This window comes from Hoplias malabaricus, chromosome X1 (assembly GCF_029633855.1).
Source record: "Hoplias malabaricus isolate fHopMal1 chromosome X1, fHopMal1.hap1, whole genome shotgun sequence".
In the NCBI taxonomy this organism is placed as follows: domain Eukaryota; kingdom Metazoa; phylum Chordata; class Actinopteri; order Characiformes; family Erythrinidae; genus Hoplias; species Hoplias malabaricus.
In genome coordinates, this window is record NC_089818.1 from 14,763,837 (window position 1) to 14,787,925 (window position 24,089).

At 40.2% G+C, this 24,089-nt stretch overlaps 3 protein-coding genes across 4 annotated transcripts in view; 2 read left to right on the plus strand and 1 right to left on the minus strand.

Annotated features, from left to right (window-relative positions):
• LOC136676080 (collagen alpha-5(IV) chain-like) overlaps positions 1 to 16,283 on the plus strand; it is a 26,344-nt gene extending 10,061 nt beyond the window's left edge. The window contains exons 17-52 of the mRNA XM_066652931.1: positions 184 to 240; positions 368 to 409; positions 754 to 832; positions 1,127 to 1,162; positions 1,266 to 1,439; positions 1,556 to 1,642; positions 1,860 to 1,946; positions 2,039 to 2,109; positions 2,716 to 2,904; positions 3,462 to 3,630; positions 3,725 to 3,808; positions 3,971 to 4,075; positions 4,843 to 4,937; positions 5,253 to 5,403; positions 5,935 to 6,045; positions 6,200 to 6,364; positions 6,446 to 6,532; positions 7,250 to 7,381; positions 7,573 to 7,671; positions 7,774 to 7,866; positions 7,969 to 8,108; positions 8,191 to 8,317; positions 8,408 to 8,488; positions 8,903 to 9,001; positions 9,139 to 9,186; positions 10,651 to 10,833; positions 11,063 to 11,193; positions 11,489 to 11,561; positions 12,163 to 12,237; positions 13,028 to 13,153; positions 13,265 to 13,360; positions 13,805 to 14,014; positions 14,444 to 14,621; positions 14,813 to 14,927; positions 15,563 to 15,735; positions 16,052 to 16,283. Coding sequence (XP_066509028.1) covers positions 184 to 240; positions 368 to 409; positions 754 to 832; positions 1,127 to 1,162; positions 1,266 to 1,439; positions 1,556 to 1,642; positions 1,860 to 1,946; positions 2,039 to 2,109; positions 2,716 to 2,904; positions 3,462 to 3,630; positions 3,725 to 3,808; positions 3,971 to 4,075; positions 4,843 to 4,937; positions 5,253 to 5,403; positions 5,935 to 6,045; positions 6,200 to 6,364; positions 6,446 to 6,532; positions 7,250 to 7,381; positions 7,573 to 7,671; positions 7,774 to 7,866; positions 7,969 to 8,108; positions 8,191 to 8,317; positions 8,408 to 8,488; positions 8,903 to 9,001; positions 9,139 to 9,186; positions 10,651 to 10,833; positions 11,063 to 11,193; positions 11,489 to 11,561; positions 12,163 to 12,237; positions 13,028 to 13,153; positions 13,265 to 13,360; positions 13,805 to 14,014; positions 14,444 to 14,621; positions 14,813 to 14,927; positions 15,563 to 15,735; positions 16,052 to 16,139 — 4,056 coding nt within the window. The 3' untranslated portion in view covers positions 16,140 to 16,283. The remainder of the gene's footprint in view (positions 1 to 183; positions 241 to 367; positions 410 to 753; positions 833 to 1,126; positions 1,163 to 1,265; positions 1,440 to 1,555; positions 1,643 to 1,859; positions 1,947 to 2,038; positions 2,110 to 2,715; positions 2,905 to 3,461; positions 3,631 to 3,724; positions 3,809 to 3,970; positions 4,076 to 4,842; positions 4,938 to 5,252; positions 5,404 to 5,934; positions 6,046 to 6,199; positions 6,365 to 6,445; positions 6,533 to 7,249; positions 7,382 to 7,572; positions 7,672 to 7,773; positions 7,867 to 7,968; positions 8,109 to 8,190; positions 8,318 to 8,407; positions 8,489 to 8,902; positions 9,002 to 9,138; positions 9,187 to 10,650; positions 10,834 to 11,062; positions 11,194 to 11,488; positions 11,562 to 12,162; positions 12,238 to 13,027; positions 13,154 to 13,264; positions 13,361 to 13,804; positions 14,015 to 14,443; positions 14,622 to 14,812; positions 14,928 to 15,562; positions 15,736 to 16,051) is intronic.
• A 337-nt stretch (positions 16,284 to 16,620) lies between these two features.
• Positions 16,621 to 17,926, plus strand: LOC136676095 (somatostatin-2-like). Its single transcript, XM_066652952.1, has 3 exons — positions 16,621 to 16,647; positions 17,181 to 17,423; positions 17,750 to 17,926. Exons 1-3 carry the CDS (start codon positions 16,621 to 16,623, stop codon positions 17,924 to 17,926), a joined length of 447 nt encoding a protein of 148 aa, XP_066509049.1.
• Positions 16,769 to 23,422, minus strand: LOC136676082 (pre-mRNA-splicing factor CWC25 homolog). 2 transcript variants are annotated; one of them, XM_066652935.1, is made up of 9 exons: positions 23,283 to 23,422; positions 22,396 to 22,568; positions 21,821 to 22,057; positions 21,528 to 21,597; positions 21,306 to 21,439; positions 21,129 to 21,198; positions 20,715 to 20,920; positions 20,261 to 20,425; positions 16,769 to 19,507 (listed from the first exon to the last, which is right to left on the minus strand). In XM_066652935.1, the coding sequence occupies exons 1-9, from the start codon at positions 23,298 to 23,300 to the stop codon at positions 19,393 to 19,395; spliced, it is 1,188 nt and encodes a 395-aa protein (XP_066509032.1). In that variant the 5' UTR covers positions 23,301 to 23,422; the 3' UTR covers positions 16,769 to 19,392. The 2 variants fall into 2 exon arrangements, with proteins under 2 accessions (XP_066509032.1, XP_066509031.1); XM_066652934.1 differs by having other exon boundaries at positions 21,300 to 21,439.
• Between the last annotated feature and the right edge of the window lie 667 nt (positions 23,423 to 24,089).

Genomic DNA, 24,089 nt, shown 5'->3' on the forward strand with positions numbered 1-24,089 from the left:
ATAAATCTACACACAGTTACTTTTAAATAAATGTGTAGAAGCAAAGATAATGACATTGTGAGGGACGGAGACAACTGGGTTTCTTTACTCTGCGTGTTGCCACCGTGACCCTGACATGCTCGAAGCGGAAAAGAAGATAAGATGAGAAATAAATGTGTTGTGTTTGCTGTTATTAATCTTAAGGGAGATAAAGGACCTCTTGGTCCCCCAGGATATTTTCCTGGCCCTGAAGGAGTGAAGGTCAGTGTAATATAAACATACATCCATCTGTAAAATAAATTTGTTAAAGAATATTCATGGATGGATTGTAAAATGATATTTAACGTACATTGATCAAACGTAACACACTGTTTTTCATCTTTTCCAGGGAGAGAAAGGTGACCCTGGTCCAACGGGTCCTCCTGGAGAGGTGAGGCATACAATATATATTTTTGATGGTTTATCATCAATAAATTGTTAATGTCAATAATGTTTCTAAAATATAAACTTTTTTTTCTTTAATATTTGCCTCTTCTCATCATATGTAGATCACTAAGCTGAGGTTGGCATCCTATGCAAATGAGACAGTCCACAATTACAGCAATTACACTGTTAATATTATAAAATGCAGTAAAACACAGTAAATTAAAAGAATTCATTTTAGCAACAATGCAATGTATAATATGAGTCCATCATATTGAGAGTTAAACTCCTAAAAGATGTGTTACTGACAAAAAACTGATCCCGCTTATTGATGTTATTGATCATTTCCAGGTTGATGGGTATTATCCACAGAAAGGGTATCCAGGGGCTCCAGGTCCTACAGGTGTGCCTGGATCACCAGGACCACCAGGTGAGTGGCATAATCTGCATACTGCAAGTGCTTTTACTAAAATATTACACTATTATTGTAATACTCCTCAAATCCTGTGGGTTTTCCTTGTAAATATATACTAATAATTTGTGCAATTTATAACTCAAAGACTAGTTCACTTAACATTTTAATTAGTTACTGAATAATAAGCCTTAGGATGTGCCAAGCCTGACAATTCAAGGGGTTATGTCTCAATTTCTTTTGTGAAATATAAATATATAAAGAAACATTTCATAGTTTATAAAGTTATCTCAAATAATTTTGTTTTTGAAGGTGTCCCCGGGTTTCCTGGACGTCCAGGAATACCAGGTAGATTCAACTGTAAATACATATATATTGCTCTACACATCTGCCAGAGTTTATTACAGAACTGGACACATGTCTGTTCATGTGGTGTTATATGTGTGAGTAGGTGATGATGCCATTGGACCTCCGGGGCCAAAAGGACCGCCAGGACAAATGGGGCCCAAAGGAGAGAAGGGCGATCCAGGTGGGGTTCAGTACGGATATCCTGGTAGCGATGGACTTCCAGGACCCCCAGGGCCCCCTGGAGACCCAGGACCTCCAGGCGAAATTTTGCCCCCAGGTTTTTAAACATTCATAAAATATTCAGCACACTTTTAATATTAATGCATTATTTGTTTTTGTTTTTTTAGTTTATTCTTTAGGTTTTTTTTTTTCTCTGATGTTTTCCATTTACAGGTTTTTTTACTGAGGGTCCCCCAGGTCCTAAGGGAGATAAAGGTCATATGGGTCTTCTTGGCGAAGAAGGCAAAGTAGGGACAAAGGGTATGCCAACTTTTACAAGGATATTGTAGTTAAAACAATAAACAAATGTGCACTTCACAGTGATTTGACCCTACCTTATTGGACTGTTTGGGTCAGTGGGCTTACAGTGGGTTTGAATTGGTTCTTACAATAACAATAGGTCTCAGCACACGAGGAATTAGGTTTTTAAATGTTGATGTTTTAGTGCTTTCTTTAACATTGATTTTATTTATTACAGGTGAGAAGGGGGAGCCCTGTTATGATTGTTCTTCTTGCCATGGGACACAAGGCCCTCCTGGACCAGCAGGACCTCAGGGTATTCCGGGTAAAAATATAAACCTTACTTAAGGTTACATTAAGATACATAAATTGAATAAATAGGAAGCAGAATATTGGAATAATATTTTATACTTTTAGGCACAAGTGCACCACCTGGGCCAAAAGGAGACAAGGGATTTAAAGGACCATTGGGTTTCCCAGGTTTTCCAGTTAAGTGATGTGACATGAATGCTTTATCCAAAACAACAGCTTTAGGTGTTTTTTTGCATCCAGGGCACCAGTATTGCATCCAGTTTGCAATCTCATCCAAATCAAGATCAACTATATCCTCCTTTCAGTGAAAAATCACAATTCACAATGCTTTGCAGCCCAGGGCTAGGCTTAATCCATAGTCCTGTCTGGCAAATCAACCCTACAAGTATTAGGCTAGTCTAACATTACACATACAATACAAACATTACATTCTACTAATATTTAGGACAACAGATGATTTATAACTATATTAGAAACTACAATATTAGCATGCTATAAAATATTAGCGTTAAATTCAACTACTCAGCTACTAATTATTCAGATGACTCAGAACTATATTAGTAGTATTATATTAGGCTAGCATTATACTGACATTAAATCATATTAAATGTTACTAGTTTGATATTAGATTTATAATGCATAATGTCTGCTATAGATTTGTATTCACATCAGTGAAAAAAGTTGTGGAAAATATTTAGCTAGCATTAGCAAACACTGTAGCTACATGATTGTGAGCTAGTATACATTTGCCTGTTTATAAGTATTTTACCTTTTCTTTGAAGGGTGTGCCAGGTCTTCCTGGACCTCAGGGTCCTCCTGGAAGTAAAGGCAGCGGAGGACGTTTCTATGATCAAGGTGAGAAGGGTGATAAAGGCTCTCCAGGGTTGCCTGGTCTTCCTGGACCAAGCGGCCTTTATGGACCACCTGGACTTCCTGGGCTTAAGGGATCACCCGGCCCCAAGGGCGATTCAGTAAGTGTTCTTCAAGTTCAATTTATTGTAACACTATGTAGCACTATGTAAATAGATGCTACACATCTGCAGGGCTTTAGGGTTTTGGGTTCAAGCCTCACCTTAGGTCACTATCTGTTAGAAGTGTGATGTGTTCTTCCTGTATCTGTATGGATTTTCTCTGGGTGCTCAGGTTTCCTCCCACTATCCAAACATATAGTGGTAAGTGGATTGACTGTGTGATATTAGGTGAGTGTGTGAAATTATCTAAAGATGCAAGTGATTAGGTGAGATGAACTGGTGTCCTGTAGCAGGGTGTGTTCCTGCCTTGTGCCAGTGATTCTGGGTAGGTTCCTGACCAACTGTGATGCTGAACATCATGAATTGGCTACAGGAGGTGAATGAATGAATGAATGAATGAAGAAATAGATGGGTGGGTGGACAGATAGATAGATGGATAATTGAGCCAAAGACTATAAACTGTGCTTTAATCAGCCAGTGATTTGCAATTGTACTGTGGTTTTAGTGTTGTGTAATGTTTAGTGTAGTGTTATTTATTTATTTATTTTTTATGATAGGATTTTTTCGGTATGAGGGGAGATACAGGACCTCCTGGGTATCCAGGGCCTCCAGGATATCCAGGTCCAAATGGACCACCAGGGTCTCCAGGCTTTGGACTTCCTGGAGAAATTGGACCTAAAGGCAGCCGTGGTGTGCTTGGCCTCAGTGGTCAACCTGGAACTCCTGGCAAGAATTTCAAGCTTGAATCCTACTCCATTATTGTTACCATTCACTATATTTAAACCAGCACTGTAAATAAAATTTGGATTTGCTCCACTAGGTCAGAAAGGGGAGCCTAGTCGTTTGGATAGAAGTCCAGGCCCTAAAGGTCAGAAAGGCCTTCCAGGACCACCAGGACCACCAGGTGAGTCAAAATGGTAATAAATACTAAATGTGCCATAACTATGTCCAGAAAACATATTAGTTCCTCATTCCATCATTTTTGGTGTAGCATGTGGTTATCTATCACGCTCTCAGCTTAAAGGGTAATGTGTGAAAACTGTTCAGTCCATTGCTTTGTCCACAGGGATTTCTGGGCTGCCTGGCATTGCTGGAGGTCCTGGTCTAGGTGGTACAAAAGGAGAGCCTGGCCTTTGTTGTTCTGAAAATGTTGGACCACCTGGAATAAAGGGTGTGCATATAAACAATCTTTACATATACAAAACAAATTATAATATTAAATATTGCTTATAACACATTAATTGCAAGTGTAGTCCACCCTACATATATTTCCCAATCAACTCTATTCTCATGACAGGAAAAAAGGCTAAAAATCATATATGTAACAGGAAGCGACACAGAAGCATTAACACTTAAATGTAATTTTAAGAGTTTCAGTATTTGTGTTTATTGCAGATTTCATTCTATCCAGGAGACCCGCTTCCAAACTAACCCCACAGGGTTGTTGAGGTGCAGACTCTGGAGTGCCTTCTTAGTTCATCTTTTGGGTCTATTTCCTTTTTCAATAAGGTTTTTTTGACCACTCCATATCCTTTCAGACATATACTGTTGCATTCTAACAGTGGAAGGATGCACAAAAACAACTTGGTTGGAGAATGAAGCTTGATCATCATCTCTCTCGCTCTCTCTCTCTCGCAAAGATGAAAGCATTAAGTGCTCTTTGTCTTTGAGCAATCGCTTGCATGTATTGCATTCCACCTATGTAATCTTACATTTTATCACTTCATTTCCACAGACCATCCCTTTCCTTATGTATGTGGAATATCTTATAACTAATGCCCTCAAAAAATGAATAAATTGCATTTAATGACAACTTTTTTAATGACAACTGTGATTGGAAACAAATACACAAAGAACAATCTCTGATATCTGCACAGAATAAAATATGTATAAAACAAATTAACTATAAATATGTGATGTGTATGAATATTTCTGTAGGTGACAAAGGACAGCCTGGGCCTCAGGGTTTTCCTGGAATAGGACTAAATGGAGAACCTGGAACCATTGGACTGCCAGGAATACCAGGGCCAAAGGTCAGACACACACAGACTGACACAGCACAGTACATATTTAACTTGTTTATTGAAGAAAAGTGTCAAAGGTAATTCTTAAATGTTAGTTAATAATGAAGTATTCAAAGGAATTGGCTCTGATGTTAAGGCCTTTTAATGTACAGGACGAAAGAAGTTATTTATTGACGTTAAATTAAAATTGAAATGAGCATGTCCCCCAGCCCAGTGCCAAGCTCGGGCTAGAGCAATGTTTAAGGCTACTCCCCATCCCCAGAACCGAAATTCTGCTGAGTATTTTGACATACTTTTTAATGATTACATATTTTCTGTCCCTAGGGTGATGCTGGATATGGGGCCCCAGGGCCGCCAGGGTCTGCAGGCCCTCCAGGTATTCAAGGTGATCCAGGTGCTCCAGGAGACCAAGGTCGGCCTGGAGAAAAAGGAAGACCTGGTCCACCTGGAGGACCAGGGGGGCTTGGTCCAAAAGGTATACAGGAAACAAGCTGTCTTTTCCAGCTCAAGCTATTTAATTCTCACTGGCTGTGTCTTAAAAACTGTGCCCCAAAAGAAGCTGTCATACTTTCTTGACAGTAATGTACCAAACCATATGTATTGGTTTATGGATAGCTGCTGCATGCATTGTCATGAGGATGTTGCTTTTATTTTGATAAACACTAAATGTGAACAATGAATACATATGAACATACACACATAATTGTTTTAGTTATATTATTTTATATTTTATGTTATTTTTATTTACAACCCATTATATGTCCCCTATGTAATCATTACCAATTCCTCCCATTAGCTCCAACATTCTGTATGGCCACCAACCATGGAGGGTAAAAGCTTGCACATGGCACCTCCAAGACACATGAAGCCAGCCACAGCTTTCTTTTTAAACATCAGTGGATCTCAGCATGCTTGAAGGAGAACACTAAACTTTTGAATACAACTTTAAGTGCCTTTAAGGACTAAGTCAGAAAAGACTGTACTTACCATGTGATTTCTTCAACAGGGAATAAAGGTTCACTGGGTGATCCGGGTTTACCTGGCATACCAGGTGACTGTAGGTCACTAGATGGTCCGACAGGTGCTCCAGGAGTTCCAGGTCCACTTGGACCGCCAGGTGAATGTGTGTTTCTTGCTATTTAAGTATGAGTAACTTCAGTGGGATTACTGACATGGTTTTTAGAAAATTCAGATACATACTGGACTAGCATTTTAAAGTATTAGGCAAACATAATATATCTACACATTGCCTTCACAAACACATTTTCCAGGATCAGATGGACAGAAGGGCCTTAGGGGAAGTCCTGGTGTACCAGGATTTGGCTTGCAGGGTCCTCCTGGATATCCTGGACCCCCTGGAGATTCAATACCAGGATCACCTGGGCTTCCTGGAGAACAAGGTTTCAAAGGGTCAGTTGGGCAGCCTGGAGCATCAGGTAATACAGTAAGAACATTATTGAAATATCAGTAAAGATGGTGCCTTCATCTTGACATTCTAATGTTTCTTATTCTACCAGGACCACCTGGAGACCCAGGATTACCTGGGATATCACCTAGTGGCCCAAGTGGACCTGATGGATCACCCGGACCACCTGGACTGAAAGGTCAGGCCCTGATATAAACAGACATACACAGACTTGCTGTAGTGAAGCCCTTGAAAGTGGCTTCTTAATGATTTAGAAAGTGACATATTTCCCACTTCTCCACATGGGGACACAGTAATAAGGATTTTAAGACAAAATCTGCCTGGATTAGTTTTACAGAAAAAAATATATTTTTAAAATCTAACAGTGGTAACACATACATTAAAATGAATAAATAAAAAATAAAAAGTAAAATGAATGATATTTTAAGACATTTGCTATAACTCATTCATTGTCTGTAACCACTAATCCAGTTCAGGGTCATGGTGGCGCAAGGTGGGAACATACCCTGAAGGGGTGACAATCCTTTGCAGGGCCACACACACTCACACATTCACTCACACCTATGGACACTTTTGAGTCGCCAATCCATCTACCACCCTGTGTTTTTGTTCCGTGGGAGGAAACCCACGCGGACATGGGGAAAACACACCAAACTCACAGATAGTCACCTGGAGCGGGACTAGATCCCCCAACCCCAAATACCTGGAGTTGTGTGACAGGGATATTACTTGTGACAGCCACCACCATGGTGCCCTGCTATAACTCAGTATCACCTAAATATTCGAGTCCAAGTACAATACATACATCATCAAACACCAGTCAGGAATGTCAGTCAGATTTAACATAATTATTTTCCAGGGCTCAACTGAGTTATGCTTCTACTTGTACTGGCAGGCTCTCAGGGTGTGCCTGGAGTGAAAGGTCAGAGAGGTCTTCCTGGTGTTCCTGGAGATGATGGAGAACATGGGCTGCCAGGTCCTGCAAATCTTGATAGCTTAGGGCCACTAGGAGACCCTGGACCACCGGGTTAGTGTGTATGATTTGTGATACATATCAGAAATAATTTTCCTCACAGCAATGTTCCAACAGTTTGAGTAAACCCTTCCTAAAAGATTAGAGGCTGTTAATTCAGAACTACCAATTAATTCAGTTGATTTTAGAAAACAAATGCTGGACGTTACTGGTCATACCGTGTCTTTTATGTTGATTGTTTGAAGGCCCTGATGGTTTCTCCGGTGACAGAGGAGATCCAGGACCCCCAGGAGGAAGAGGAACAGATGGAAGAGATGGGATACCTGGGCAGCCTGGACCACAAGGTGTGTGTGTGTTTAACAGCTTTAATTATAAGGGAACATTATGCTGCTACTGAAAGCTCTTTGTAGTGGTGAGGTCATCACTTTGCTGATGTTTGCTCCCAGGTCCAGCCGGTGATAGAGGACTTGACAGCTACATTCCTGGAGATCCAGGCCCTGTGGGACCCAGAGGAGATCCAGGTCACATCGGCTTCCCAGGTTTACGGTCTTATAGGAACATACATAAGCACAAACATTAATGCTGCCTTTCAATATACATGAATACCTTCATGTCACTGGTGGTGTATCCTGTTTCATAAGGTCTTCGGGGTCCCAAGGGAATGCTAGGTCTTCTGGGAATCCCAGGGTCTCCAGGACCACCAGGGTCACCAGGACTGAAAGGTCCTAAAGGGGAACGAGGCCCTGGTACTCTAGGATTACCTGGAATAAGAGGGCAAAAGGTACAACATGTCATCAATATGTTGTTTTATTGTTCATATTTATTTAAAATATTGATGGGTGGGTGTGTTGATGTTGTCAAAGGGGGAACCTGGACTTCAAGGAGGTCTTGCATATAAAGGCGAGAAGGGAAATGTGGGATCGCCTGGTCGAGCAGGTAACTATGGGCTCTCAGGATCACCAGGAGACATTGGAGACCCTGGTTTACAAGGTAGGCACTGATTTTTGTATAATCTTCAGAATATATTTTTTAAAGTGTGTAGCTTGTTTGGCTCATGTTTTCTCATGTTTTCCACCTTAGGACCCTTAGGCCCTCCTGGTCCACCAGGCTCTTTTGGTCCACCTGGGCTTCCTGGACATGCAGGGCCACAAGGACTGCTAGGTATTTCTTTATAATTAATTAATCCATAAGTTACATTTATGAAGCTTGTCCTCTTTATACTCTTTGGTTTTGATGTCACAACATAAATACATTTCTGTGTGAGTTTCTGTTCAGCCTTCATCAAGTTTACTCCACTGCAGTCTTGTACTCTTACAGGCTGTAAGGAAGTATATGTGTGTGCTGAATGTTTTAGAAACCACACATGCTTTACAATGAATTTAAAGGGAAAAGTATGTATATGGTTGTAAATACATATTATTAGTATTGACAGATATTAAAAACACAGATTAGGTACAGTCTGCTATGTTTATGATAATCATATTTCTTACTGTTTCAGTATCATATATCTATAATATATAATATTATATATCTCACTATATATTATAATCATAGAGCTTACTGCTACTGTTTCAGGACCCCCTGGTCCTCCTGGTGTTCATGGACTTGTTGGTGAGAAGGGTGACCAAGGGTTGGATGGCGTTCCTGGGCCACCAGGGCCAAAGGGAGACACAGGTAGGAGTCTACATATATTGTGGTGTGTTGTACAGTCACCTTCTCAGTGTACAAACACAAAACTAAAAATTATAATTAAACGGATGTCCAGGACATTCATACCTCTGTTATAAGGTTGTGTTGTTTTTATTTCTTAGGGTTTTCATGGGGTATCCCAGGCAGAAAAGGAAACAAGGGACAACCAGGTGAGTTATTAAATTGTTACCATTAATAAATTTGTACAGGTGAACCAACGGACAGAGACCACATGCAATACCAGAGGCCCATGTATTAATATAAAAAATGTCTGTGTATTGCACTTACTGTGTTTTGTTCCTTCTGGGTATCAGCACTTGCCCTTGTTCTGGCAGTGTCTCAGATCAAGGAATATGGACACATACTTAAACATAGCACAAAAAAATTTGTGTTTTCTTTGTTGTAAAAATGCTTCTCAGTAATAAATCTTATACCACTGGAAAGCCTGTTAATTTACCTTTTAAATGTTGCCACATTTGTAACGAACATGTGTTTGTGGGAGGAGAAGTAGAACTTCAATCATCCAGTTCACCAAACACCAAACAAATCAATGGCAGAATAAGCTGTTTGGTATTAGCAGAGAGGATTTGGCTCATTTTTCATGGGTGCAACCCACATACTCAGCTTTATGTCTCCTCCCACAAATACATGTTCCTTACAAATGTGGCACCATTTAAAAGGGAAATTAACAGGCTTTCCAATGGTATAAGATTTATTACCATGAAGCATTGTTACAACAAAGAAATAATCTACCCAAAAAAAAGTCCTTACTTTTTGTGCTATGTTTATTTGTACTAGCTAGGATACACATCCTGACTGTCCCTCTGTATAAGAGCATCTGCTGAATGCTGTAAATGTAAAAGTAACATTTGTTATTTGTTCAATATTTTGTACAGGTACTAAATGCATCTCCATCCATCCATTATCTGTAACCGCTTATCCAATTTAGGGTCGCGGGGGGTCCAGAGCCTACCTGGAATCATCGGGCGCAAGGCGGGAATACACCCTGGAGGGGACGCCAGTCCTTCACAGGGCAACACACACACACACACATTCACTCACACACTCACACCTACACCTAGGCCTACGGACACTTTCGAGTCGCCAATCCACCTGCAACGTGTGTTTTTGGACTGTGGGAGGAAACCGGAGCACCCGGAGGAAACCCACGCGGACACAGGGAGAACACACCAACTCCTCACAGACAGTCACCCGGAGCGGGAATCGAACCCACAACCTCCAGGCCCCTGGAGCTGTGTGACTGCGACACTACCTGCTGCACCACCGTGCCGCCCACTAAATGCATCTGATTTACATTAAAAATAATCAAATTAAAACCTATCACTGATTGTCATGTTGAAATATGTAGCTTTTAGTATCTACACTGGTGTTTTATGAAGTCTTTAACGTGGAAGTAGCTTGTCATAAACATTAAAAGCTATTTTACTGCTAATAGCACCCCCTTGTGGAGAATTTTAAGCTTGCTAAACTTGAGTGTGTGGACGTGTGATTGTCAGTCAGTTAGAAGCCAACTAAAAGATGTAAAAGTGCATCTTACCCTGGTATTTTAGCCTGTGGGATTTTGCTGCTGGATCTGAATAAGAGTTCACATTGTATTTGTATTTCATTGTCAGGTCTTGGGGGAGATCAAGGCCCTCCTGGTGTGCCAGGTTATGGACCCATTGGTCCTCCTGGATGTAAAGGAAGTCCTGGGCCTGCAGGACCTCCTGGTGTTGTTGGTTATCCTGGACCTGTAGGAGATTGTTTTAAAGGGAGGAAAGGAGAACCTGGACTTCCAGGAAGACCAGGAAATCCAGGTAAGTGACCAAGTCCAGAGTTAAGGAGAATCCCATTTGTGATCCCATTTGTATAAAAGTGTACACTGGAACTGAATAATGTGGTGGCTTTGTAATGAACATCTACATAAGGGGCTTAATGGCAATTGACATAGACCTACATTTGTAAAAGTTACATTGATACAAGATTATTATAATGTTTTCACTGTACAAATGACCAAGGACAGTGTTATTAACATTTGGCTTACAGGGCCACAGGGCTTCAGAGGTCCATCAGGGCCCTCTCTACCAGGATATAAAGGAGATAAAGGGGACAGGGGGCCGCCAGGCCCACCAGGCTATGTTGGACTGATGGGAGAGGATGGAGTCTATGGGCATCAGGTAAATGATTCTTATAAACATTAGTTATTTCAAACTGTGGTTTCCTGAACCAGGGTTAAGCTTTGGGGCCTTTAATCTTGCATAACACCATAGACACCCAGCCAAGAGTCGAGTTTAGGCTGGAGATTTTAGGTCAGTCAGAGTGGAGGCGTGGGAGATGTAACCGAGAAGTTTGGGAGGGGAACAGACTAAGATTTTTGGCCTTGAGTCAGATTTCAAGTGTGAAAATGCCACTGTGTTACATTGTAAAAATCATAGAACTTCATTTTCATTGTCACTTTGATTCTGTGTCCAGGGAGCTGTAGGTGGAATGGGCAATCCTGGAGTACCAGGGGACCCTGGACTACCTGGAGCTCCAGGCCCACAAGGTGAGCTGCTGTTTTTCCATAATTTATGTAAAACACAATATGATATTTAAAGCTTCTTCTAAGCTCTAGAACACCGATCAAGAGGGTGTTCTAGATCAGTGCATATGAGGGGAATGAAGGAAACATCCTAGAGCAGTGTGACTAAAAAAGGGCATTGTAGAAGAGTATGAATGTGTTAAATATTCTAGAACAATGTTTATAGAAATCATATCCTAGAATAGCTATGAGTGAAGAAAACATTAGAACAGCCCTGTTTTAAAGAATATTCTAAATCAGCAATAGAAGAGATTATTCTAGAACAACTTGAAAATTAAAGACATTCTTACACACAACGACAGACATTGTAGAGCACTGAAAAGAAGAACATTCTAGAAGAGTTTGAACTTGGAAAATATTCTAGAAGAATGCTGGACATTCAATATTAAAGGACATTCAAGATCACTGAATGCTATGGAACATGAATGGAAGAGAAATTTAGGACAGTTTGAGTTTGGAGAACAATCTAGAACAGTAAAGAATGCCAAATTCATTTTACATTTTTAAGAGACATAGGAAGATATTTTGAATAATGTGGAAGATTGTTTATTTTGTCCCATATTAGGTCCAACTGGAGAACCCAATTATAGTCCTGGCCTTAAAGGTGTATCTGGACCACAGGGACCCCCTGGAGCACCAGGTTAACTCTCACAAACATTTACCATCACATTTTGATTTAATAGAGCTTGCTATCATGGGTAGTTTAGCATTATTCAGTGTCAGGAAAATGCATAAATCATACAGCACCAGTCAAAAACACCCCATTACTCGCTGGTGGAATGAGGCTGTTCACTGTATAGAACTGTGCACCAGCCCTTCCTCTGCCCAACCCAAGTAATGGTCATTAAGAAGGTGAGCAGTTCTACAAATTAATTCTTGATGAGGCAACAGCTGTTCACTGAAAACCATTCCAAAGTAATGATCTCATGAAGCTGATTGAGAGAATGATGAGAGTGTGAAAAGCTGTCATCAAAGCAAAAGGCTACTTTGAACAATCTAAAGCATAAAACATGTTTAACCCTTTTTTGTTTACTACATAATTCCATATGTGTTCCTTCATAGTTTTAATATCTTCCATATTCATTTACAATGTAAAAAAATAATAAAAAACAAAGATAAAACATTGAATGAAAGGATGTCCAAACTTTTGACTGGTACTGCACATTAACAATATGTGGAAAATGGTCCAAAACAAAGGAATCCCTCCCTTAGTGGGTGTGTCCAAACATTTGACTGATACTGTATATTTAACAGAAACACAGAAAAGAAACTTTAAACATTAAATTATTTTAATAAGTCGTTTATTCTTTTTTATTGTCTCTACATTCGCCTTTATATCAGCTTTGTTTCTATATACATATATATTTCCTATTTCTTTTTCCTCTGTCTTGCCTTCCATAATATGTGTTTTTGTTTACGGCCTGCTGTAGGTCCACAAGGACCTAGTGTTGCACAGCCGTATGTGCACTTGCCGGGTGACATAGGGCCAGATGGCATTCAAGGAACCCATGGCTTACCTGGATATCCTGGACCACCAGGACCACCAGGACCTCCAGGTGTTGTTTTTTAAAATGACACACGGAACCAGTCAATGCAAATCATATGAAAAATATGAATTTAATTTATATTGTGATGTAATGAATTATGTATTTACATTTTAATTTCAGGTGCCCAAGGCCTTAAGGGCTTTCCTGGGCGGTCTGTTCCAGGGCATCCTGGATTTCCAGGACAGAAAGGAGATAAAGGAACACCTGGGCAGCTGGGTAAAGTCATCACAACAAACTCAGCATTTTGATCAATCTCATAAACATAATTAAAAGATAAAGAGAAGTTAAAAGGGAATCCCATAGGTTATTTTTTTTTACAAACTTTCAAAGACATTAATGCTACTAAAGGAAAAATATTACATGAGTATAAAAAAATTAAGAATTAACTGCTGAAGGCATGAGATAGTGTTATAGATTTTATACATTTTTTATGAATGCAATATACTGTTCCCAAAGATCTAAAATATGGCTCCAGGACTGAAGTGCTAGCCCCTTCCAGCAGGGCATGGATTTAGCCACCTCACGCCACAAGAATTCTGGGTCCTTTCACACTATATAATACATGAAAACCCCTGGTTCCTATCACGACCTCTAAAGTAATCTCAGTGAAATTCCACATTATCTGAATGCTAACTCTCTTTAAATGTTCTCTTTTTTTAGGGCTAGAAGGTTATGTCGGCCCACAGGGTAATAAGGGTCCACCTGGACCTCCTGGAAAAGGAGGTCGAACAGTTCTCACCAGCTTCCTGCTAACTAGACACAGCCAGAGAGCAGAGGTGCCCCCCTGCCCAGAGGGCAGCACCTTCCTCTACTCTGGCTACTCCCTGCTTTTCATTAATGGGAATGAGAGGGCACACGGACAGGACCTAGGTAAAACATACACCATCCACTGATGTTCTGATGTTTTCATACCTGCGCTAATTTTGACCATTTAAATCGGACTCTAGTATGGTATGAGTCATTTGGGCAGGTGTGAATACAGTAAATAAATATGCTCTACTCCAGAACCCAGGACCTTCTTGCTGTATTTACTCTTACATGTAAGCGTAGAGAATGTTCTCACGTTTCACTGTGATAGATTTTGATGAGCTTGGATTATTCCCTGTGTGAAAACAAAGCAAACAATGGGTAAAACCCTCCAAGTTTACAAACCACACATGTTAAAATGTCCTTAGTTTTATTGATTCCACTTCCCTGGAGTTAATTTAAACACAGCTGTCTGAAATGTTGAGCAAACGTAAATGCCGAGGGATGGGTGCTATTGTAATGTTTAGCTCTGAACACACCTTTCCCATTCAGGTTCTCTGGGAAGCTGCCTTCCTCTCTTCTCCACCATGCCCTTCCTTTTCTGTGACCCTGAGAACACCTGCCGATATGCCTCCCGGAATGACTACTCCTACTGGCTGAGCACTGATGAGCCCCTGCCCATGAACATGCATGTGATCAGTGGGGATGTCCTTGCCAAATACATCAGCAGGTGCATTAATATCAAATATATTTTACTGATGCGTTTTTAACATTGACCTGCATAGGTTTAATTCATATAATTAAATCAAATCTATTCACTATAACTCTAGTCACACAGAGCATTGTTGGGTGAAATGTTGAGCTGCTAGTGAGAAATGAGGGACCTTTGAATACAAAATATGACCTGTTTATGTTTGGCAGGTGTGCAGTGTGTGAGAGCTCAGCCAATGCCATTGCCATCCACAGCCAGACAACAGTGATTCCACGCTGCCCTGAAGGCTGGATTTCTCTGTGGACGGGTTACTCTTTTGCTATGGTATGAGTTAAATATAGACAATGAATTTTTTATCAATATAATTACTATAAATTGTTTCTTTAGAGTTAGGATTTAGAATGTGAACCTTACATTGAGTAGTTTTAGTAAGTCTTATATTAGGACTGGCTCTAATTCCCAAAATTCCTTCCATGGTTCACTCCAACATTTCTGATTAAAGTCGAAATATTATGAAAAACTCACTTAAACAGATAACAGAAACTCACAAAACAGATGAGCGCAGAGAACTATGAGCACTGGGTAAAAATGGAGGAGAGAGAGAACTGAGCAAAAACAACTAAATACCAGTGCTTCTGCTCCTCACTGCTGTGCACTCGGGTCAGGGTGAAATGCGAGTGGCTAATTATCATTTAAAGAAACAGGTGCTGAAACGGTCTGATTGAAAAATAGGATAAAATCCTACTGTTGAATACAACCATATAATACACACACACTCACCTGATATATGCCATGGCTGTGGTTTAATGTACAGTTTATGTCAAGAACTCTTTGTGGTGTTTGTAGTCTGTTATCTACAGTGAAGTGGAAGTTACTATGGACCTGCGTTTGAGTTTGCATTCACAGACAACTAATTATGTTCAGTTTAACACTCTCCTCCACTCTCCCCTGGCTTCCAGCAAACTGCTGTTGGAGCGGAAGGTTCTGGTCAGTCTCTGATCTCTCCTGGTTCTTGTCTGGAGCACTTCCGCCAGGTTCCCTTCATCGAGTGTCATGGACGAGGAACCTGTAACTATTACCCAGATTCCTACAGCTACTGGCTGGCCGTCCTGGAGGAAAGACTCATGTTTAGGTCAGTTCATATTCACAGCTGCTGCAGGTCATGCAACAATAACTTCCACAGTGTAGACCGCAGTACTGTAAACCAGACACCAGAATATTTTAGTAATGTGATTCCTAATCATGGGTGAGTAATATTTCATGTTACAACAGTTTTCTGAAACAATTTACAATCATCTATAGCTTTGTTCACATTTTTTGCAGCTTGCTACCAATTCCTACTAAATTAGACCTATGAAGGAAGCACCAGCATGAGCATAAAAATCGATTCCATACTTGGGTGGTAATGTGTATGGCATTTGTGTACGTCTGTTTGTCTTTTCTTACAGTAAGCCTTTGCCACAGACAGTGAAAGGTCCCGCGATGACGAGTGTGATCAGTCGCTGCCGTGTCTGCAAGAAAATACTGCTCGCTTAAAAACCAGCCAATAAGCTGCCCAGATATTTATAGATCTATTAAATACATTGAATTGCATTAGCTTTAAGGACATGACATTCAGAGATTAAATGTTTTTGTAAATTCTGTCGTGAAAAGTTAAAGAAGTTTGCACATTTTCAATTTGATTAAACGTCTTTCTGTTTCCCATGTCTTTATCACATGTTTTAAATGGTCAAAATAAAGTCTTTGAGGTTTTTTTGTTCACATGGGCATATGTTTATTTATTGGTTCTATTCTGATGGTCTCCCATATGACAATTTTAAGCACATGCAGGTGTAGAACTTGTCGTCTAAGTCATGGTTATGCCCTTATACTATAACACACACCTAGTCTTTACAGTATCACCATTCTCCAACAAAACATCTAGTCTGTTAAGAGGTACGTTTGATTCTGGGCATCGTTATAATCTACTAATCCTGCAGGTAATTATATAAAGCTTAAATAAATAAATCTTATTCTTATGATAGTGATAAATGATCATTTCCATGTAAAGAATAATTGTATTATTTAAGGGAATTGTAAAGTGAAATTGTCGCTCTAACAAAAGGTACAGAACTTGAGGGTGATTAAATAAAGTAAGTTTTATTTCAAATCTATACAGACATCTTACTAATTGCACATCATATTTTGTTAGTGGCAGTAGAAAGAGTAAAAGGAGTTACATTAAAAAGATAACAACCAAGATATAAAATCCAAATTACAACAGGACGTATACGGACACGATCAACCGCCAGGAGACTATACTCATGTTGACTTTATGAGCTGGTAAGGTCAGAGTAGAGGTCACTGTGACAATACAGAAATGCAACAGACTGCCATTAGCGGTTTATTAGGGTATGCCGCACAATTTGTTCATGCTGTGGAGAAAAAGCCATAAGCTCTGCTTTAGGAGCTCTCTGAAAATGTGAAAAAGAGGCTGACGATGGAAACATGATGGAAGCTTTAAGTGGTAACCCAGCGGAGACTTGATGAGCTGTTGTAAAACCTCTCCAGGCGTAAGTGATTTCATTTACTCTGCAGTATAAATGCGAGGCCTGGAAGCTGGATGCAGAAGAGGAACAGCACCCCTGGGGCAGCACCAAGTTTCAGATCTCCAGCAGCTCTTCGCTTAAGACAGAAAAGAAAATGCCCTCCTCAGCTCTCCGCCTCTCCCTCTCTCTCATGTGCCTGCTCGTGGCCGTGGGCGTCATCTCATGCGGTCGGCCTCACATGCTTCTGAATCCTGCTCTGGAAGGGTCTCGTGGGGGTCCAGCTGGAGAAGAGGTAAGAGCCGAAAGCCAGAAATTCTCATCTCACAGATGTAGTGCCAAGTTTGGAGGGTTCCAGCTTTAACACAACACTGAACTTGTTAACATACTGCTGAGTTAGATCAGGAGCTGCAAAATCTGCAAGCTGATGGACTAAGGGCCTGGTTATGAATGGACATTCTTGAATAGTCTTTCATCTAGGGCATCGAAGTAAAAAGATATTATAAGAAACATACACTCAAATAAAATGTTGAGGCTGTTCTAGGGCTGAATGACATGGGATGACCAGGCCTTTAAGTTCTTCTGGAAGACTTACTGCTCTTTCTTGTTTTGAATGTGCAGATAGCAGAGAGACTGAGTCTCCCTGAACTGCAGTGGATGCTGAGTAACTCAGAGCTGGGTCCAGTGCAGGTGGGCGAGTCTCAGAGCAGGATGGAGCTGGTACGGAGGGACAACCCGGTCACAGCCAAACCGGTCAACTGCATGAACTACTTCTGGAAGTCCAGGACAGCTTGCTGAACACAGCCTGAGCTCGGAGGGCTTTTCTCTGTCCACATGCTGCCCATCACTCTCCCTTTCCCCCTCTCTACCCTTCAGCTCCTGAGACGCTGCACTGCTGAGCCTCTGTAATTGTCGTAATTGTAGCAATTGTAGGACGTTCCTCGGTCTCAGTGTTGTTCTGAAGCACAAACTGCTTGAAATAAACTGATTACAGCATCAGAAAATGGCTCTGTGTTCTTGTGTTCCAAATCCTGTGAGATCTAAGATATGATTGTGAATCATGAGAGAAAAACATTCATTAGCTGGTCATTTTATCAGTTACAGCTTCTACTGTATTTGTATTTAGTATGAACACAACTCATAGCACTTTGAACTCATCAAAATACAAATAATTATACACTGAATTCATAGAGAGGAAAACACATTAAAATTCAAAATGGAAACAGCTTATAAAAAAACAACAACAAGCAATGCATAAGTTGGTCGCCCCTAGTCTTGTTGCATTTATTACAAACAATAAATGAATAATTAAACAAAACTATTTTATTTTATGAATTCAACATATTGGACATTTTCAAAGGATTTTAAAGAAAATATGTATCCATTAATTCATTCATACTCTGGAACTGCAGTTGGTCCAGAGCCTATTCTGAATCATTGGGCACAAGGCAGGAACACACCCTAGACACAGGGGCTCACACACTCACCCAGTCACTCGAGGCGTGGACCCTGGAGTTGTGTGCTATCATCAAAAGAAACAGCATATTTGACATTTCCCCAGTGACTGAGTTGTGCGCTGTCCAGGGTGTGTTCCTGTTTTCCACCCAGCGATTCCAGGATCAGATCCGGATCAACTGGTTACAAAAGATGAATGAATAAATGATTTATTTCCAACATGTTAAAAATCAGCCTAAAAACAGAAACTGTGCACTAAAATGCCATATTCATGTTTGCCCCTGTAGATGTTTTAACTTATTTTCACTTACACACTCAAAAAAATAAAAGAAATCATGTAATCTGTCCAGGGGATTTTAAACATTTGCATACAACTACACATGGTACTGCTCAGTAAGTCAATGGGCACATTATACACATGATTAATTACAATTTAAATGTCAGGATCACTGCTGGTGCATATGCGATTGTTTTCTGCCAGAGAACACAATGAGGTCCCTCAGAACAAAGGATTTATTAATAGTCTACCTTCATATACTATCAATATGTATAACTGACTATTAATGAAGTCATAAACACCTTAAAAATAGTTTATAAGGCGTTATTACACAAATAAAAAGGTCACAATGAGCCAGCGGTTCTATCTACTGAATATAAGATGATGCAGATGGGCTGAGAAGAGGGATCAGTAACCAGTTAGGGGGCTTGACACTTCTTCAAAACAAATCTGAAGCTGTTTATAACATTAAAAATAACCCTTTTTTAGAGCAGTCTTGATTGGAACGTCAGCTTTCCATCTGCCGCTGTCCTCATCTTCTCATGAAGTTCTTCTCCAGTGATGCAGAGGTCCTCTGGATGGAGTGAATGTTCCTTTTCACCCTGTCCTCCACTGAGGAAGTGGCAGCACTCTCTAGCTTCATGTTGCTGTATTGAGGAAGGTGGTAAAGGGAGGTTTTAAAAAGGCAGTAAATAAATCATTTCAATTCTCTTTCCACTTATATTCTCATGAGTGTATAAATATTTACATAAACCAATTTATATAAGTCAGATATAAACAAAGTGCCCAAATCTAATTTAAACCACTTGCACATTACCGATAAGAATGTGTGTATTCTACATTTTTCAAAACTATATACACAAATATCATACTCCCAAAGCCAAATATTACACTCAAAACCGTGAGTGAAGATTATCATCAGGTGAGAAATGTAGTATTGTGGTGTTCTGGCTGCTGATGGACCCCCAGATGAACAGAGCCCACCAGAGCAAGAGTGTGTGTTCTGTTCATATGAGCAGAAAAGATGAGAAGCCCTCCCCATCATGTGCTGCTTTTATTTTAAATTGTAGCCAGTTAGAAGGACTGGGGCCCCCTCCAGGGTGTATTCTCGCCTTGCACCCAATAATTCCAGGTAGGCTCTGAACCCACCATGACCCTGAACTGGATAAGCGGTTGCAGATAATGAATAATGTAGCCAGTTAATAATACACAATAAAGTCCTGGAAAAACTGGATGATTGACATGATTTTTTTATACATTGGTTGTGTTCACGTATAAACAACTTTGTTTTAAATTTTGGGGCGTCTCAATCTCAAAGAACCTGTCAATGTGGGACAGCAGGGGAAAAGTTAGAAAACTTCTAGTCATTAAAGAAAACCAATAAAATAAATTAAACTCACTGTAGGAAGCTGGCGTGGCGGTTGTGTTTGGCGTCATCCCGAGCTTTGTCCTGTTCATCTTGTCGTTTGTATCTCTGCACATTGCTCTCTCGCTCCTTCTCCCTTTCATTAGCAAAGCCCATCATCTCTTGCCGCTTCTTCTCCAGCTCTTCAGCTGAGAGACGTCTGAGACCGAAGTGCACACAGCAAATGTTAACATAAGACAGCTGATGTTGACACTGTTTATAAATCATTCTTCTTAAACATTAAATGCATAGAAAAATAATGACAATTACCAAAACCTTTGTTAACACTATTTTCTGTACAGTGCAACTCAGCAGTCCCTGAATTAACCCGTTAATGCCCCTTAGACCAGGCCTCCCCAACATGGGAAATGCAATGATTCAAATAGTCTTAGTACAGAATTTCAGACACATCCAGGCACAGTGCACAGTGAGAGGATACAGAGACTCACTTGCTGTAGTTGGCAGGCTGGGGCCTGTGGTAGCGCTCTCGATGTCTTGGAGGGCTGCTGGAGGCTTTGTTTTTGGACCTGTTGTCTGAATCATGGGAGGAATAGTTGTTCTTGTCTTCTCTGTGACGCAGAGGAGAGCGACTCCTGTCTCTGCGATGATCTGTGTGGTTGGACTCTGATGACTGGTGAGATTTACTCCCTGGTAACTGCAACAAATGAAATAAATCAACATTTATTCATTATACAGTCAAACGCAAAGAGAATATGAGTTCTAAGTAAAAAAGCCTGTTGTTAGACATCAGTTCCATATGAATATTAGTGCCTACACACACACACACACACACACACACACACACACACACACACCTACACACACCTACACACACCTACACACACCTACACACACCTACACACCTGGAGTCCATAGCCAGATTTGTGACGTGAATGAGAATTTGTGACCACTCCGTTTTCTTCCTTAGGTCGGCTGAAACAACACAACATTGATGTCAGTAAGGTATTAAATGTCTGCCTGGTAAGAAATACATGTTTTGAGACTAAAAAAGGAGAGTGTGATTCTGTCTCTACCCGTGCCTCCTATCGTCCTCATCCGAGCTGGAACTCCTCCGTTTGTGCTTCTTGTCTTTCTTCCTTTCCTTCTCCTCCCTCTTCTCCTTCTTGTCCTTTTTCCTCTTCTTCTTCTTCTCCTTTTCAAGATTTTGACGCAGCTGTGAAGCAAAGCAGTTCATTAATATCAATTATGCATTACTCAGGGTTTTAATCACCTGCAGTAAACAGTGCTTTTGCGTGTCTCACCATCTTTTTGATTTCTTTCATCTTTACTGGATTTGTGAGCACACTTCTCTTTTTGTCTTCTTCTCGTTTACTGAAAAAGAGAGAGAAAGAGTTGCTTATTTTCTGCAAATGATCACAAACATTTGTATGTTTGCAGATTATTATGCAGCTGAACATAAAATATATTACAGCAAAATTAGTCCAGTTTTAAAAACCTGACACTGTTTCTGGGAAAAAAAATGTTGCTCTGGTCTCTAATGTGTGTCCATGAACAAACATAAACAAAAAAGTAGTGAAAATGCCCGGAAACTGACCGGATCTCAAAGAGCGGATCTTCCCTGATCTTTGCAGCCATGTCCAGGCTGGAGACAGAAGAGCTGGGGTTGAAGATGGAGCCAGGCAGAAGTCCAGTCTCAGCAGAGGGGCCACTCTCTGGCTCCTCATACTGCTGCATAATCTGTTTATCGACTGGGCGCCCCATGAGGTACTCCTCGCGAGAGATTTGTCCAGCAGGACCCTGGTACATCCAGTCCAAACGCTCATCTTTCTTTCTGAAACAGCAAAACAGAAAGCTTGAAAATCTCAAACAGACAGCCCATGGACAGAGAAGTGTGAAGCATCTTGTAAGTGTTAGGATGACAGGGTGATAATTAATTATTAAAATAACTTATTGCTCCATTTATTTCCCTTAAAAATATATTTCCCCTCCTTCTGTAAAACACATTTTAAAGAGGTGAAATTTTGCTCCAACAGCATGTAATATGACTCTTAAACAACTACTTTGTTTACTCTCACATTTCTGCAGATGTCATATAAGTAAATTATGTTTAAACATAATGCTACAAACATGTTTAAACATGACACAGTAAATAAACTAGGTCCCACACACTTTAAAGCCCCTGTCTCCTCAGCAAATCGGGTGATTTCTTCTCGAGCTCGTTCTTCTTTCAGCTCCTTCTGTAGCTCCTCAATCTTCTTCCTCTCAGCTTCATGTTTCTGCTCTGCTTTCCACACTCGCTCGATGTTTTTCAGAGTTTGTGGATGCCAGCTTTTCTTCAAGTTCTGATTGAACAAAAGAAGACAACACCAATGAACGTCCAAACTACAGCCATGAGCAGACATTTTGCAAAAACAGTCAACAGAGCAATAACCTAAACAAATCAAGTCAAGTCAAAGTGATAAGATTATCATGTAATTATCATATGATGTCTTCCAGTGATGTCACAGCCATCTGTAACAAGAATACAGGCCTGAGTTAGCTGACATTTCCACTGTCTGTCAGAGTGCTGGACAGTACAATGATGCTGAAAAGCAGTTTGAGAAGACGTGGAGTGTGGTATTTATTTATCTATAATTTTTTTCGAGGAAGCATATGTTTCTCTTGGTTGCATTGTATGACTGATGATGGCTTGCTGATGATGGATGAAGTGGAAAAGATGATATATAATTATTCAGTCTGTATCTGTGTCAGAGAAAGAGAGAGCGAGCTATAGACAGATACAGTGACAGACACATTCTGTTTTAATAATTAATGTATTTGACGTTAAATGTGTGTCGGTATATTGTAACGAGAAGTGACGTAAGGTGATGTTATAACAATATGTAAATGTGTCAATATTTATCCAGTTGAACATTATTTCACATTCTTGTGGCTTATTAGAAGTATAAAAGTTTTCATCGAATACATGACCTCCACTCTTTACACAGTTCTGAAACAAATTGAGAAATGTCCTTACAGCAGCGATCAAACATAAAAGGTGTTATTTTAGCACTCACCAGATCCCCGCCTCCCATAGCGACCAGGGCTGGATACAACTATCACTTCCAGACAAACAAAAGAGCTGTAATTTAGCTCAAGTAAAGAAAGAAATATGAGAATAAAGATTTGTTCTTTTTAGACTCTCTTTTACGCGGCCGCCATCTTTGTTGTGGAAGTGAGAGCACACTGACGTCACTCTGATATCGCACCACAATCTGCGCCCGGCGGACCCCGCCTTTGGTATCCGAAGCGTTTGCCTAATTTAAAATTTAAAGATTTTTTAGAATACTACTTAATTCATACACAAGAAAAAAATTACTTGGTTGGTGTGTGTGTATTTGACCGAATGGAAAATATTAACCCAAATGAGATTCATGTTTAAATAAAGCCCAATAAAGAATAGGTTCAGAAACAGAAAGGATAGGAGGAAGTCACAAAATTATATATTTTGGTTATTCTTTGATTACTGAAGCTTTAGATAGACTTCCATAGCATGCTAAATGCTATATGCTGCATTATTGGGAAACCCAGCTTCATTCATCTCAATAAAGAATTAAAGAGTTAAGTATTGACAGCTGACTGATTTTTTTCAGTTGCATTCAGTATGAAATATGTTAATGAGGGGTTTTACAGTCAAAATAATGTGGCATATTTCCCCTGGTCAGTATAGTAAAATTATTCTGGGTCCAGTCTGGCCCTTATCCACCTTTGTCTTCACTACCCCCACTTGCTGCATGTCACCAGAATTCACCTTTGTGACACACTTGCTTGGATGGATCATATCTGTAAATTAACTTTGTGAACCTCAGAAAGAGGCATAGATA